The sequence below is a fragment of the Macrosteles quadrilineatus genome, unplaced genomic scaffold (assembly GCF_028750875.1).
Source record: "Macrosteles quadrilineatus isolate MER2022 unplaced genomic scaffold, UCM_ALF_1.0 Scaffold_5__1_contigs__length_97177068, whole genome shotgun sequence".
NCBI classification, from domain to species: Eukaryota; Metazoa; Arthropoda; class Insecta; order Hemiptera; family Cicadellidae; genus Macrosteles; species Macrosteles quadrilineatus.
In genome coordinates this window covers 80932598-80949639 of record NW_026542598.1, presented here as the reverse complement: position 1 = coordinate 80949639, position 17042 = coordinate 80932598, and the positions used below count along the sequence as shown (strand labels likewise).

Genomic DNA, 17042 nt, shown 5'->3' with positions numbered 1-17042 from the left:
CGCCAAAAGGCCTCCTTTAAGACTGTAAGTACTTAAATGATTTACTCAAGTCACACAGTTTCATATACAAAGTTTACTACTAATACAAATTATTCTACTGGATGGATTTACATACATAGCAATATGAAAATGAATTAATTAAAATACTTTTTGAATTATTAAAACTTCAAATTCTCTGAGGGTTTCTACCATCAGGGAATTGAAATTTAGCCAGGGGAAGTGAGGTAAACCTGGTCAAAAGATAGTTTTGTCACTAGTTTTGTTTCAATAAGAAAATGAATATAGCCTACGATAGGAAAACTGTAATCTATGGGTTTATTTACAATTAAGTTTATCATACGGCCTTAATTTTTAATTTATACACCCACAGATTACAGTTTTCCTATTGTAGGCTATATTCATTTTCTTATTAAACAAAACCAGTGACAAAATTATCTTTTGGCCAGATTTTACTCACTTTCCTCAGCTAAATTTCAATTCCCTGATGGTAGAAACCCTCAGGGAATTGAAATTCTCATACACATTAGTTTACAAAATAGTTAGTTTAGCATGTCAATTTTTGTACGTTTTGATGGGCTGCAATCTTGTTCAGTTATAGTAATGATGCGGGCTGCTTTCAGACAATCTGCAGTAGTCCCCACTCTACTGCTCTGACCTGAAAAAAGTATGCCAACATTAAGCATGGAAATTGTTATACTTGAATTAGGGATGGACGGGACAGGATGGCATTTTATTTCCCTAAATCATCAGGAAATATTCCTTCACAAATTTAATCAAAATTACCGTTTACCGTAAATGGTATTAACAACCATTTAATGATACAATCTGATAAGAAACATAAATATCTGTGTTGCAGCAGACCTGCATACTCAGCAAATTTCAAATGCTTCAACAAATAATTAAAATGGAGCCTCACATCAAGTTTTGTCATTTTTTGTTCATAAATAAGCATTCAAAAATATCCTCCATAAGAATAACATGGGAAATGAGTATGCATGTTTACAAAGTTTTCCATAAGAATAACATGGGAAATGAGGATGCAGGTTTATCAAGTTTTATTAAGATATCTTTAGAAATAAGGAAAATATACAACTTTATTTATTCCCCATTTAGGTTAATATTGGGACAACGTACTGTGTTTACCTCTATCAATATCTCGGTAGGTAACCACTGGATATATATAAATTTGAACGAATAGTGTTATTTGTATCTTGGGGCCCCAAAACAAAAAATTATGATGGTCCCGGGTTTAAGTCTTACCATGAGACCTACGGTAATAGCTTCTTCCCTAAAGGGGTATTTGCTAATAAATACCCCTAATTTTTACAATGATCAAAAAAAGAATGATTTTAACCATCTGTTAAGCTAATCAAAAAAATAAATGTACTTATTATTCATTTTACACATTTTAAAGAACAGTGGACTATAATACCATAGATAAAACATACTCCCTTAGTAGATTTCTCATCCTTATGGAACAGCTGAAGACAATTTTATTGTTAGTTCATGTACGGTTTATGTAGAGGTCGTGTTTTGTTTACAATTTGTTTCCCGTTATTACAGCCATTTAAAACCTCGTTTAAACAAATAATACAATCTAATCATAAACAATAACTTGTCCCCTAGTTATATAACCAAACAGTAAAGCACAAATCAAGAAATTAACCCTAAAATAATGGAAACAAAGTTTCATCGACACTAGGGCCTTTGTGTCACGTACATGAACTAGAGACGACAAACGTGCTTCAAAATTTACAATGGGATGAGAAGTCTACTTGTGTTGGTTAGTCTATGATAATACCCTAACTAAGAAAACTCTTACAAGTCAATAAAAAAAAAGTTGAGTTAAAAGTTAAGACAATTCTAAACTTTTCATGGGAAAACTTATATTTGGTTGTTATTGTTATTTATTTGGTTGTGCAGCCAGATCATGATGGGCATGGTACTAGGCCCTACTCGAGAGCTCTTCATTGATTCCAGAACAGCCCTACAATTACAAACAACAACAACAGCAAACTGTATTACCAATGTATTTGTTCATCCCTAGTAGTTAGGATAAAATACTGTTGTCAGATAAAATTTCATATACATATTAGACGGGCAAAAGTTTAACAAAAATATTATAGCCTAAAGAAACAATAACTGTACCTTGTTTCTTATGCAGACTCAATTTTCGGTAATTTTTTCTTTTAATGCTTTTTCCATTAAAGGTTTCTTCATGCGCTTGAATGGGCAAACCATTGCTTTCATCATTTGAAACTTTGGAGGTCATAAATTCCAGACATCCCTGCAGAATCTCGTTTCCTTTCTGTAGGCTTTCCTCATCCAAGTTCCACATCACCGATTCAATGGAGCGCCAAGTTGCCTTTGCTAAATTTAATAGGTGACGTTTGTTACTCCCCCGTCGTTGAAGTTCAGAGTAATGGGTGTTCAATGGAAGTTCTTCAATGTCATGTCTATGGTCCAAGAATTTGTCATGAATGGTACAATTATTACTATTCTCATCCTCATAATTGCTCAATTCATCGTCACATTTAAAAATGGGATTATCAAATAGCAATTCATGAACTAAGTTTAAATCAAACTTTTGGTAGTGAATGCTGATGAAGATCATGTGTTTGCATATTAATCTCTCCTTTCTAAAGTCTGGGCAGGTACAGCTAGATTTCCTATTGTTTAGGTCAAAATTGACATCGTACGTCATGGTTGAGTGGATTTGAAAATGGATTTCAGAAACAGGCACAATAACACAACCATGTAGACTTTCAGCTGAAGTTAGTCTATCCATGACATGAGTTACAAACCACTTAGGACGCCCGTGTAAGTACTTAGGAATTTCTTCAGAGTACATTCTACAGCTTGATGACATTGTTAAGTTTTCCCTAACATATGTCAAATACCTTTCGGGTAAGAACTGGCTCAATAAAACCGAGACAATCTCACTCAGAGAACATCCTTTGTACCCTTCTAGGTACGTATATTTTAATTCTTTATTGAGTCTTTCAACTCCGTTGTTTGAGTTGATGAACATTTCTAATGGTTTGTAAGCTAATGCCCAACGTTTGATCTCGGGATACCATGTGTTCTCAAAATAGTTTTTCAACGTTGACTCTTTATAATGTTTCCACTCTTTCAATGTTTTTACAGCCTCTTCCATTTTTGCAATGTTGGGGGCATTAGCAATTTTCCTTAATAAATTTAAGGCTTCTTTACGTGGAATTGACACATTTTTAGATTTTGATAACCATCGGCTCCAAGCCTGTTCCCGATGGAATGAACAGATGAAAACATTGATATTCTCGAAAACTTCTTCAAGACTGACAATTTCTTCCATGGCGAAATCCACCATTCCATACTGTGGGGTTATGTCTGGGTTGAAGGAGCGGAAAATGTTTAGCCCTTCAGTAATCGATTGAGTCGTTTCAAACTGTGTAATCATCACACCAACGACTTGGTAGTTCACGTTAGTTTCCACAACGATAAAATATAGAGGTAAAGCATACTTGCATGTTCTATAAGTCGCATCTAACAATATCGTGTTCTTTCCATACTTTCTGTAGAGGCGTTTCATGTCTTTATTTTGGAAAACAAAAAGTAAATGACTTGAAGTGGCATCCATTTCTTCTGCTGGGATACTGTTGTCATCATCCTTAAAGCTGTACGGCCGGAAGAAAATGTTATTGCTTTTGTCCTTTTGAAAATCTTCCAGATATTTTAAACAATTTTCCTGATCAATTGGACTCCTCTTAATTTTAAGTTTTGTTGAGGATATTATATTTCGAATTGTTTTCATGTCTGGAAAAAACTTTCTACGGGACCGATCACATTCATTGAGCTCGTTTTCAGCAAAAGCGTTTGCAAGTTTGGCTATTACTATGGAATTCCTTTGGCCTTTGACAACAAGATCAGAAATGAATTTCCTCACTCTTTTGTCGACTGGTTCAACTGCATCAGCTTCTTCTCCAATCAGATGATTTTTGTGCTCATCTTGAGCTGGCAAGTTGTAAAAATAGCCCTCTTCTCCTAAATCTGTCTCATCCGATATTGATTTCTTGATTAACTTGGAGGCAGCTCGTTTTTTCACATCTGTCATTTCATCAGTCACCTAAAAGCAAAAAACACTTAACAATGTAAAATTGTTTAAACCTAACAAATTATGCGCTAGAGACAGTAGAACCCTGCTAACCTGTCACCCAAGCGACCCATTTTTGAACCCTAAGGAGAGGAGGAGGACCTCCCCACTGGAGGAACATAAACCGTAGAAATAACAGTCATCCCGTAAGAATCAATAATCGTTTAACATTGTAAGATTTTGGATTACATTGTTGAATTGGGATAGATTGTTAAGGCTAGCGGTCAAAGTTTAATAAAAATGTATTATTGTTTTGTTTTTTAAATACCAGATGACTGAAACCAGATGAACTGAAAGATGGTGCTAGGCTTATAATTGCTCTAAACAAATTCACGTTGCAAAAATACTCAATATATAAATAAAAAATTTGAAAGTTGTAAAGGTTTTATCATTTGGCTAGGCCGGGCTACCACAATTTTTGAAGGTCTTGGTTGAAAGAATTCAGTGCAACAATCATAGAAATCTGCTTAAGATATCTGGATCAAAAATTTCAGTGGTTTATGACAAGTCTGCAGCTGTCAAAGCATGAGACACCTACTCAGTATGTTGATATGATGTTACACTTCTTTTTACAGGATAAAAAATTTAGCATATTTAAATTTATATTTAAAATCTGCTAACAAAAAGTTTTTAAGACTATACTGAACTCAACCTTTTTCGGACCGTAATATGAAAACTTAAAGGGATAAAATAATTGCAACTGAATAAATGGGGTTGATCTCTTTTTATTAATGACTATTGCAGTAACGGGCTGTACCCTGCCAGTTTAAGTAGTTAGTGGCTTTAAAGATGTAACCTCGCAAGGAAAAATAAGTCTGAAAAGTTTATTAAAAATGCCTGAATAGTTAAAATTTATGAATAATCAGTGATCATGGATAAAGAACAATATTGTAACAGAAAACATAATTCAAGCCCAACAAGTACGTTCCTTACCTGGTGATTCATAAATCGGACTACTCGCTTGACAGTAATTTTTGCAGGACAGTCTAGTTTTTTTGTTGTCTGAACTTTTTTGTATCGCTTCACAAATATGTGGTCATCCATTGCCTACAAACATAAACAGGTTTCAAATTAGGTATACAAAAAGACTAAGGTATAATACTTCAAAATAGTAATTAAAACATTAATCTATCAGGAATTATGTTGTGTTTTAGTGGTAGTAGTGCAATGTAACTAAATGTGGGCAACAACACTGTGTAATGGGTCCAATAAATAATTAAATAAATAATAATAAATAGTAATGATCGAGTAAAAACAAATGATTAATTATCGGAACGGTACGGTAATCAAACAAATTATTAATATTCAATTCAATAATGGACGCTTAGTTAGGTAACATGGTGGTTAAATTAGAGTCAAATGGTTTTAAGAAAAGGATTAATCGTAAATGTTCCAAGAGGGCTAGATGAGAGCCCTGATTGTCGTTGACGAAGACGAAGGGCAGGATTAGACACAAATCGGTATTCTGGGCATCCAGTTGGATTGGGTTGAGAACTACTGTAACGCTTTTGAGCTCAAAAACAGAAATTTTCCGTTTTCATGGTATTCACAGTTCCAGGGTTGAGCAACCGACGCGCAAGCTCGATGACGAAGCAAGGCTTCATCACTTCTTCACTGATCTTGACACCGTTAGCATCTACGACAACTTTTACTTAATTAACATCGTTCCGTTACCAATCTTTATGTAATATACCATCTACTGGTGGTTTAATACCTGCAGTTTCGTCCTTTCGTTTTCGTTATTTTTTTGATACCTATAACTTAGTTTTGTTAAGAAAATAATTTTGCTCAGGTCTATATTCAATTAAAAATCTTATGTCGGTTAGAATTTCAAGATCTAACTTTAATATTCTTAACATTGGCCTTATGGAGTGAAAATCAAAATCAACGAATTGGTGAAAACAGCGGTTTAAATTCATCACGAGGTAACTTCAACAATAATTGACTGGAGAGTGTAGTGTTGGTTCAACAAATATGTATCAAAAAATTGTTTACAAGCCAGCCAGTTAAATTGACTGTAATAGTCTATTAATAGGCCTAATACAATTTATTCCTCGGTTTTATGAAGTGACGTATTACCGAGAGAATTCTCAGTCAACCGGAGGTACTTAGTTTTATCTCCTTAGTTTACTCTGTGAAATCTGTTACAGGACTGTGAAGTTTTATGTTGAAAGATTTTTTTATGTAAACATATGGTTAGGTAGTCTACCTTTAAATCTCGTTGAGCAGCATACTTCTTTTTTGCACAGGCACCAATGTCTTTTCCTTGATGGCATACGTACAATATGGATTCCAACCAAATGTATGGAATGTTTTCCTGCCATTGAACCCTCGAAGTTGGCTTGGAGATCGCAGCTGTAAAGTTAATGATAAACAAATCACTCTGTAGCATATTTTATAATATGAAAAAGACAGGCCTAGGATGGATCCTGACCTAGCTTTACAGCTTAAAAACCTCTTTATGTTGGTTTCCTAATGTTGGAACTTTATAATTATAAAAAATGTCATGGGTAATTAACAAAATCTTTGTTTATCTCATATAAAAGCTAGGCCTAACTTAATCCTCTAATTGTGTTCAGGGTGAAATGTTACACAAGGTAAGTAGACTTACCAATTAGGCCTAGTTAACTTAAGTTACGGTAGGGAAAATCTTAAGTTTAAAGGCCTATTCCTTACTTCACCTCAAGAGGGCAATTTCTTTACTTCAGTGTACCTTAAAACCTATATATTTGTTTCTTTTAATACTCATAATACTTTTTTATGAAATGGCGACCATACATAGCAGGTATTTTAAGCCAAGTATGAATGGAGATGAGTGTGGGATGAGTGGCGCGATCTTGTAGTCTTGTTAGTGACTAAGGCCGAGATTCCTTAGACACAGCTGTTAATTAATAGCCCATACAGCTAATGGCAACTAAGGGACCTACAGTTTATACCTAGTGGAATCCGAACCACATTTTTTTTGCCTTGGTATACACGAATTGGTCTAATTTTCTCTTAGGCTACACACAATATTCCTCAGATTACAGCAAATCTCATTAAACAATCACATTTAAACTCACAACAATGCCTATTGTAACTTCAGTTAAGTTAGGCCTTACTTAGGCAAACCTTCGGAATTCGTCTCCACCAAAATGAATTTGATTGTTTCTACTTCTTAGGCCTATCGATATATCGATTAACTTACTGTTTGTGCAAAGTGGACTGAAGCATATAAGATGGTAAACAATGTTAAATCTTAAAGGCCTAAATTTTAAGCCACAAGTTTATTAAAGTTACGTCATCTTAGTTGAGTTAAGTTTAACCTATTTATTACGTTACATTACGTTAACTCGATGTTTTGATTAGTTCAACTTAATGAGTTAAGTTAGGTAGTTTAAATAGTTGAGGCCTAGTTAACTTATTAAGTTAGGTACCTTAGTTTTGATTATATTTCGGTTATAGCTTAGATAGTGGATTAAAACAATCGATTTAACAGGGTGTTAGACGAATTCCGAAGTTTTGCCGTAACTTAACTTTGACAAATAGGCTAGGCCTATAATGCTTGATTCACCAACAATGACTTTCAAACAAATAATCTCTGACCTGTTGGTAGTCTTTACGCAATTCTATTACCTATGCCTAACTTAATTAGGCATAGGCCTAACTTATGCAATATGATAAAATCAAAATCATCAAGCAGAACTTAGGCTACGTCAAGTCAATAGCCTAAGTGGGGGCTGCACTTTACTTTAGGTCCTAGCCTACACTCATTCGAATGAAAGTATCGATTATTCGTATTCAATTGTTTCATTCAATATATCGTTTGGTTAGTTAGGTTAGGTGAACCTTACCTAACTAACCAAATGATAGGCCTAACTTATATCGAATAATCGATATATCAAACGATATTTTCATTCGAATGAGTGTAGGACCTAAAGTAAAGTGCAGCCGTAGTGGGTACAGTTTCTTAACTGGGCTATGCTAATATCGATTAAAACTAAGTTTTTAAATTCAAAATATTGATTAATCGTTAATTTTAAATAGGGATCTATTATAAAATTAAACTATCATAACCTAACCTAACCAACCAAACTTGCTGATGGTGAAAAATTCGCATGAAGGTTTACTAATCGAATCGATAGTTTCGATCGATATTAGCATAGCCCAGTTAAGAAACTGTACCCGCCTAAGGTATAACACAAAAAGTTACAAGAGAACCTGGAAGTTAGGCCTAACATAACTCAGTTTTTTAGTTGGGCTTTTTTTGTAATTTTATCGAACTCGAAATAAATAGGCCTAGGCCAACAACTTGTGTAAGTTAATGAGCATTTGGGATGAGTTACAATAATACCTTCACGTTCGAATTAGAACCACCAATTAGGCCTAATAATTGAGAAAACCAATTAGTCGACTCACCTTTGACATCTAAAACTTTCTTAGTACATGTGCAAAGGTTGAACCTCGTTCTGGTAGTTGTTTCCATTTCAGCTAGCCTCAATGAAAAATCTTCATAGCTATTAGAGATGAAACATTTAGGCCTAACTACATTTTCTTTAATTCCACTTCCCATATCTAATTCCGAGTCCGAATCCATTTTGTCGAATAAAACATAGGCTACACAACACCACAACCCCTTACCCTTAGTACTCCGCCATTTAGCTTTACACGTTTAGTTAGTTTTAGTTTACTTACTGTACTTTGTTCTTTTGTTTCGTTTAGCTTTCTCTTCTCTTCTCAATAATCGATTGAATCGAACCCATTTGGTCCGAAATAATATCGATACTTAGTATTTCGATATTTAACCGATAGTGCACGGCGTTTTTAGACGAAAAAATGCTCACCAATTTGAAGTACGTCTACGCCTACGTGATTAAATAATAAATTCAACTTGGACAATGTAACTACGAAAATGGTTATTTTTATTGGGGAAAATAAAAATAGTAAATAGATCTATGAATATGTAAAATGTTTTATGCTAGAAATTATGTTTACATCACAGTGTTTTAGGCGAATTTCCCAATAGGGGAGTAAGTTAGCTATGTAGGTGGCACGGTAAGACCTAGACCCGGGACCGATTTCCTTTTTCATTTTGATGTCCCCAGAGGCCAAAAACACCAATTTTGATGACATTTCGGTTTGAAGTTGTAAAGGTGGGATAAACTTAAATGAGTTTACTAACCAGCATGATCGGATCATGGGAACGGGCTTTTATGGGATAAGTTTTTCTGATTTTTGACCCACAAAATAAAAAATTCCCAATTTCTCTCTAGACCCTTTTAAAGAGCTTAAAAAAAATAAATAATTTACTTAGTAGCCTACATATATCAAAGTTTTTTTGTACGGTTAATGGTAACGGATAACATTCAAAAAATTGTAAACTTCCTGATTTTCTTCCTTGTTCACATGGGAAACTATATTCCCATGTGATTCTTATGGAGAATATTTTAAACTGTTGTTTGCTTGTTTATGGACATATTTTAATCAAACTTGGCAATTTCTTTTTTATTTTATACTAAGCTAAGTGTAGTGGCACCACACTATTAATATTTTACTAAAAAACACACTTTATTAGTTTCTTTGTAGCATCAAACCTAAGTACTCGAACCTAATGTTATAGATTTGATTGAAAATCAATCTAGACAAATGGAAATTCGCTTAGTCGGCAGGTTTGCTTGGTTGGCGGGGGGAGGTTTTCTTGAAGAGTAGGCCTATTTTAATAATTAATTGTTACTCCCATTAATTAAGGTAGTTAAATTATTAATTTATCGTCACTCTTTACAATCCACAATTGAATTAACTGTGACATATTAATTAATTAAATATATAGGCCCTATACATTTTTTTTTTTTTTTTTTTTTTTTGGTAGGAAGGTGTGAATGCATTTACGCACACCCTTGCTCCTGCAAGGGTAGTGTGGGACTAACAGAAACAGACTACCCACTAAACACACCTCCCCCCTCCCTCTAAGATGGCTGGGGAGGGCGGTCACAGCGTAGCAGGATTTGGTCATGATTTTCCGCAGCCTTTTTCTGTGAACAAGAGAAATTTTACAAACAAATTCTTTCTTAAGCATTAAGAACAGTCAGTAATTGTTTACCTAGACTTTATCCTTTGCAATTTTTTCCTTTGAAACATATAAAATTATTTTTTTATAAAGATAGAAGACCAGAAAATATTTGTGAAGCAAGAGGTAATAAAATGGGGTTTTCTTTTCTTTTAGGCATTGTACAAATGCAGTGGGCATCGTCAATATATACAACTTAGCCTAAGGAAAACCATGCAAACAAAGCACTCAAAATAGGTCTGCCTCACTAATTGGAGATATAAACAATCAGGTCGCTAGGGCCTATCGTATTTCTTGAAGGAAATAATAATAAAGAAATTTGTCTATTGTCTATGTCACTTTTAAGCGTATTTCTAAGTAAAAGATAAAAGAGACATGTAGGGATAAAAGAGTGTCAGAAAAAGTAATATTGGGGTGAGGGGATGGTATAAAAACGGAAAGTAAATAAAAGATACATCTAATAACACTTATAACATATATTTACACTTATACTGTTAACTCACAAGATCTTTTATGTATATTTACCATCTTGTGAGTTAACAGTATAAGGGTAAATATATGTTTTAAGTGTTATTAAACGTAACTTTTATTTACTTTCCATAAATTTAATAACACGTACAAAGCTGATCAAGAAGTTATTTAGTATAACATCCAAAAAAATTACAAAATACAAGATCGGGTAAAGGGTGGGAGTAGCCAGGTAACAAGGTAGGTAAATAAATTAACGTTAGGTTAGATTATTGTTTATGTAAAAAATAACCTAGCCTACAACATAACATTACCTTATGTGGTCGTTATCACCTCTACGACAGAAGAGCACCTCTTTAATCTCAAATGCTTTTCCGAAGAAATTATTTAATCGTAATATATTCTTAGAAATTTGTTTTGAGTGACATATATCTTCCTAGGAAAAAATTGCAGGTCTAGGCAAACAATTAACGAACAGTCATAAGGCATTCCCGCCAGGATTCTCCATATCCTTCTGTAAACAAGATAGAGGAATTTCACATATATACATAAATTTCTTAAGCATTAAGAACAATCAACTAAAATAAAGAATACATGCATAAACTAGGCTCTACCACCTAATTTGAAAACTCAGCTATGCGTAACATAGGCATGCATTCTTATCTATCGTTTCAAACTTTGAAACGAATTCCACTTCAACGCTTCCATTTATCATCGAAGTAGTAGCTTTCATTTTTGCAGGGCAGTAACTATTTATTTTCTTTGTTCCCTGAATTTTCATGGATCGTTTACGCTGACACTCAGAAGACAAGTGCGTTCGGTAATTACCCGAACGATGACACTGATAGTATGTCACTTTCTTGTCTTTACTTCGGTAGCTACCCCTCCTGTTGATGAACAGAGATTTTTCACTTTCTTCATGACACTTCTTCCACTTTAAAAATTCATTTTCACTAGTAGGGTAATTTTCTCTGATTCAACATTGATCTGATGTTTAGAAAGTAAGTGTTCATTTAAATTGGCTGTCTTACAAAGGTCTGAAATACATATCGCACACTGAACAGTTTGTGAACAATTGGGGTTTCCATCATCAGGGCTGTATCCGTTGTGAACATTATCATAATGTCTCTTCAGAGAAAACCTTTTAGTGAATGTCTTATCACACAGTTCACACTTCAAATTGGCTGTCTTACCAAGGTCTGAACTACATATCGCACACTGAACAGTTTGTGAACAATTGGGGTTTCAATGTCTCTTCAGAGAAAACCTTTTAGTGAATGTCTTATCACACAGTTCACACACATGAGACGTCATTCTAAGTTATTAAAACTGAATCACTCAAAAGTTCATAACAAACTACTTACACTTAAAACTTCACAACAAAAATTCTACACACACATTCGACATTCCAGTTGACATTTAGAACCTAACTTAGGCCTACTCTTATAAATAGATAAGTTATTAATTTAACTATTTCAAAGGCAATAACTTCGACCTAAACTCAACTGAAAGGCCCAACTTACTTAAAATAAACCTAGACCTACCACTACAAAAACTGCAATCTAACAAATTCACACACAAACACAACTCAACCTAACCCTCTTTCTTGAGGAATCCGAAAAATATAGGTTAAGTGAATACTTAAAACTTAATAAATAATTCATGCACGTAAAACATTTAATTGTCAATACCTAATAACAAATCAGCTTCAGCACACTCACAGCACTTTAATTTTCATAATCATAAAACACCTTTTCAAGCAGCTCGTCAAAAGTAAATAAACAGTAAAGAATAAACACCTTTTCCTTTACAAAACCAAAACCACAATGCACAGTTTGACAGTTTGTTTGCAACTGCTGCAACTGTTGAATGAAACAACTATCTAATCAGGACCAATACAGAGTTACAGTGAAGCTATTACACAAATAGCTGTTATCCCAGGAACTGTTCCAAGGACTACTGTGCATGTGGAAGAGGAGGTGCTCGTGGGTACAGAACGTCGAGTGTATTGGTCCTGATTAGATAGTTGTTTCATTCAACAGTTGCAGCAGTTGCAAACAAACTGTCAAACTGTGCATTGTGGTTTTGGTTTTGTAAAGGAAAAGGTGTTTATTCTTTACTGTTTATTTACTTTTGACGAGCTGCTTGAAAAGGTGTTTTATGATTATGAAAATTAAAGTGCTGTGAGTGTGCTGAAGCTGATTTGTTATTAGGTATTGACAATTAAATGTTTTACGTGCATGAATTATTTATTAAGTTTTAAGTGTTCACTTAACCTATATTTTTCGGATTCCTCAAGAAAGAGGGTTAGGTTGAGTTGTGTTTGTGTGTGAATTTGTTAGATTGCAGTTTTTGTAGTGGTAGGTCTAGGTTTATTTTAAGTAAGTTGGGCCTTTCAGTTGAGTTTAGGTCGAAGTTATTGCCTTTGAAATAGTTAAATTAATAACTTATCTATTTATAAGAGTAGGCCTAAGTTAGGTTCTAAATGTCAACTGGAATGTCGAATGTGTGTGTAGAATTTTTGTTGTGAAGTTTTAAGTGTAAGTAGTTTGTTATGAACTTTTGAGTGATTCAGTTTTAATAACTTAGAATGACGTCTCATGTGTGTGAACTGTGTGATAAGACATTCACTAAAAGGTTTTCTCTGAAGAGACATTGAAACCCCAATTGTTCACAAACTGTTCAGTGTGCGATATGTAGTTCAGACCTTGGTAAGACAGCCAATTTGAAGTGTGAACTGTGTGATAAGACATTCACTAAAAGGTTTTCTCTGAAGAGACATTATGATAATGTTCACAACGGATACAGCCCTGATGATGGAAACCCCAATTGTTCACAAACTGTTCAGTGTGCGATATGTATTTCAGACCTTTGTAAGACAGCCAATTTAAATGAACACTTACTTTCTAAACATCAGATCAATGTTGAATCAGAGAAAATTACCCTACTAGTGAAAATGAATTTTTAAAGTGGAAGAAGTGTCATGAAGAAAGTGAAAAATCTCTGTTCATCAACAGGAGGGGTAGCTACCGAAGTAAAGACAAGAAAGTGACATACTATCAGTGTCATCGTTCGGGTAATTACCGAACGCACTTGTCTTCTGAGTGTCAGCGTAAACGATCCATGAAAATTCAGGGAACAAAGAAAATAAATAGTTACTGCCCTGCAAAAATGAAAGCTACTACTTCGATGATAAATGGAAGCGTTGAAGTGGAATTCGTTTCAAAGTTTGAAACGATAGATAAGAATGCATGCCTATGTTACGCATAGCTGAGTTTTCAAATTAGGTGGTAGAGCCTAGTTTATGCATGTATTCTTTATTTTAGTTGATTGTTCTTAATGCTTAAGAAATTTATGTATATATGTGAAATTCCTCTATCTTGTTTACAGAAGGATATGGAGAATCCTGGCGGGAATGCCTTATGACTGTTCGTTAATTGTTTGCCTAGACCTGCAATTTTTTCCTAGGAAGATATATGTCACTCAAAACAAATTTCTAAGAATATATTACGATTAAATAATTTCTTCGGAAAAGCATTTGAGATTAAAGAGGTGCTCTTCTGTCGTAGAGGTGATAACGACCACATAAGGTAATGTTATGTTGTAGGCTAGGTTATTTTTTACATAAACAATAATCTAACCTAACGTTAATTTATTTACCTACCTTGTTACCTGGCTACTCCCACCCTTTACCCGATCTTGTATTTTGTAATTTTTTTGGATGTTATACTAAATAACTTCTTGATCAGCTTTGTACGTGTTATTAAATTTATGGAAAGTAAATAAAAGTTACGTTTAATAACACTTAAAACATATATTTACCCTTATACTGTTAACTCACAAGATGGTAAATATACATAAAAGATCTTGTGAGTTAACAGTATAAGTGTAAATATATGTTATAAGTGTTATTAGATGTATCTTTTATTTACTTTCCGTTTTTATACCATCCCCTCACCCCAATATTACTTTTTCTGACACTCTTTTATCCCTACATGTCTCTTTTATCTTTTACTTAGAAATACGCTTAAAAGTGACATAGACAATAGACAAATTTCTTTATTATTATTTCCTTCAAGAAATACGATAGGCCCTAGCGACCTGATTGTTTATATCTCCAATTAGTGAGGCAGACCTATTTTGAGTGCTTTGTTTGCATGGTTTTCCTTAGGCTAAGTTGTATATATTGACGATGCCCACTGCATTTGTACAATGCCTAAAAGAAAAGAAAACCCCATTTTATTACCTCTTGCTTCACAAATATTTTCTGGTCTTCTATCTTTATAAAAAAATAATTTTATATGTTTCAAAGGAAAAAATTGCAAAGGATAAAGTCTAGGTAAACAATTACTGACTGTTCTTAATGCTTAAGAAAGAATTTGTTTGTAAAATTTCTCTTGTTCACAGAAAAAGGCTGCGGAAAATCATGACCAAATCCTGCTACGCTGTGACCGCCCTCCCCAGCCATCTTAGAGGGAGGGGGGAGGTGTGTTTAGTGGGTAGTCTGTTTCTGTTAGTCCCACACTACCCTTGCAGGAGCAAGGGTGTGCGTAAATGCATTCACACCTTCCTACCAAAAAAAAAAAAAAAAAAAAAAAATGTATAGGGCCTATATATTTAATTAATTAATATGTCACAGTTAATTCAATTGTGGATTGTAAAGAGTGACGATAAATTAATAATTTAACTACCTTAATTAATGGGAGTAACAATTAATTATTAAAATAGGCCTACTCTTCAAGAAAACCTCCCCCCGCCAACCAAGCAAACCTGCCGACTAAGCGAATTTCCATTTGTCTAGATTGATTTTCAATCAAATCTATAACATTAGGTTCGAGTACTTAGGTTTGATGCTACAAAGAAACTAATAAAGTGTGTTTTTTAGTAAAATATTAATAGTGTGGTGCCACTACACTTAGCTTAGTATAAAATAAAAAAGAAATTGCCAAGTTTGATTAAAATATGTCCATAAACAAGCAAACAACAGTTTAAAATATTCTCCATAAGAATCACATGGGAATATAGTTTCCCATGTGAACAAGGAAGAAAATCAGGAAGTTTACAATTTTTTGAATGTTATCCGTTACCATTAACCGTACAAAAAAACTTTGATATATGTAGGCTACTAAGTAAATTATTTATTTTTTTTAAGCTCTTTAAAAGGGTCTAGAGAGAAATTGGGAATTTTTTATTTTGTGGGTCAAAAATCAGAAAAACTTATCCCATAAAAGCCCGTTCCCATGATCCGATCATGCTGGTTAGTAAACTCATTTAAGTTTATCCCACCTTTACAACTTCAAACCGAAATGTCATCAAAATTGGTGTTTTTGGCCTCTGGGGACATCAAAATGAAAAAGGAAATCGGTCCCGGGTCTAGGTCTTACCGTGCCACCTACATAGCTAACTTACTCCCCTATTGGGAAATTCGCCTAAAACACTGTGATGTAAACATAATTTCTAGCATAAAACATTTTACATATTCATAGATCTATTTACTATTTTTATTTTCCCCAATAAAAATAACCATTTTCGTAGTTACATTGTCCAAGTTGAATTTATTATTTAATCACGTAGGCGTAGACGTACTTCAAATTGGTGAGCATTTTTTCGTCTAAAAACGCCGTGCACTATCGGTTAAATATCGAAATACTAAGTATCGATATTATTTCGGACCAAATGGGTTCGATTCAATCGATTATTGAGAAGAGAAGAGAAAGCTAAACGAAACAAAAGAACAAAGTACAGTAAGTAAACTAAAACTAACTAAACGTGTAAAGCTAAATGGCGGAGTACTAAGGGTAAGGGGTTGTGGTGTTGTGTAGCCTATGTTTTATTCGACAAAATGGATTCGGACTCGGAATTAGATATGGGAAGTGGAATTAAAGAAAATGTAGTTAGGCCTAAATGTTTCATCTCTAATAGCTATGAAGATTTTTCATTGAGGCTAGCTGAAATGGAAACAACTACCAGAACGAGGTTCAACCTTTGCACATGTACTAAGAAAGTTTTAGATGTCAAAGGTGAGTCGACTAATTGGTTTTCTCAATTATTAGGCCTAATTGGTGGTTCTAATTCGAACGTGAAGGTATTATTGTAACTCATCCCAAATGCTCATTAACTTACACAAGTTGTTGGCCTAGGCCTATTTATTTCGAGTTCGATAAAATTACAAAAAAAGCCCAACTAAAAAACTGAGTTATGTTAGGCCTAACTTCCAGGTTCTCTTGTAACTTTTTGTGTTATACCTTAGGCGGGTACAGTTTCTTAACTGGGCTATGCTAATATCGATCGAAACTATCGATTCGATTAGTAAACCTTCATGCGAATTTTTCACCATCAGCAAGTTTGGTTGGTTAGGTTAGGTTATGATAGTTTAATTTTATAATAGATCCCTAT

General features: G+C 34.0%; 2 protein-coding genes and 2 long non-coding RNA genes across 4 annotated transcripts; 1 reads left to right on the top strand and 3 right to left on the bottom strand.

Annotated features, from left to right (window-relative positions):
• Positions 1–414: 414 nt before the first annotated feature.
• On the bottom strand, positions 415–3233 carry LOC128996023 (uncharacterized). Its single transcript, XM_054421138.1, has 2 exons — positions 2149–3233; positions 415–655 (listed from the first exon to the last, which is right to left on the bottom strand). Exons 1-2 carry the CDS (start codon positions 3155–3157, stop codon positions 540–542), a joined length of 1125 nt encoding a protein of 374 aa, XP_054277113.1. The 5' UTR covers positions 3158–3233; the 3' UTR covers positions 415–539.
• LOC128995721 (uncharacterized) lies at positions 3199–8597 on the bottom strand. The gene is made up of 5 exons (XM_054420739.1): positions 8531–8597; positions 6342–6487; positions 5066–5179; positions 3323–4105; positions 3199–3207 (listed from the first exon to the last, which is right to left on the bottom strand). Exons 1-5 carry the CDS (start codon positions 8595–8597, stop codon positions 3199–3201), a joined length of 1119 nt encoding a protein of 372 aa, XP_054276714.1.
• Positions 8598–10001: 1404 nt separating this feature from the next.
• LOC128993849 (uncharacterized) lies at positions 10002–12412 on the bottom strand. The gene is made up of 3 exons (XR_008490836.1): positions 12338–12412; positions 10961–11160; positions 10002–10143 (listed from the first exon to the last, which is right to left on the bottom strand). It is a non-coding gene; the product is annotated as an uncharacterized LOC128993849 (long non-coding RNA).
• Positions 12413–12784: 372 nt separating this feature from the next.
• LOC128993826 (uncharacterized) lies at positions 12785–15195 on the top strand. Its single transcript, XR_008490830.1, has 3 exons — positions 12785–12859; positions 14037–14236; positions 15054–15195. It is a non-coding gene; the product is annotated as an uncharacterized LOC128993826 (long non-coding RNA).
• Positions 15196–17042: the final 1847 nt, after the last annotated feature.

Coding starts and splice junctions, on each gene's coding strand:
- LOC128996023 (XM_054421138.1), bottom strand. CDS start 3,157: ATGGAAGAGGCTGTAAAAACATTGAAAGAGTGGAAACATTATAAAGAG. Junction 656..2,148: donor GAGTCTGCATAAGAAACAAG/GTACAGTTATTG, acceptor TACTTTTTTCAG/GTCAGAGCAGTAGAGTGGGG.
- LOC128995721 (XM_054420739.1), bottom strand. CDS start 8,597: ATGGAAACAACTACCAGAACGAGGTTCAACCTTTGCACATGTACTAAG. Junction 5,180..6,341: donor CTGCTCAACGAGATTTAAAG/GTAGACTACCTA, acceptor TTATGTTTGTAG/GCAATGGATGACCACATATT. Junction 4,106..5,065: donor TCCGATTTATGAATCACCAG/GTAAGGAACGTA, acceptor TTTTGCTTTTAG/GTGACTGATGAAATGACAGA.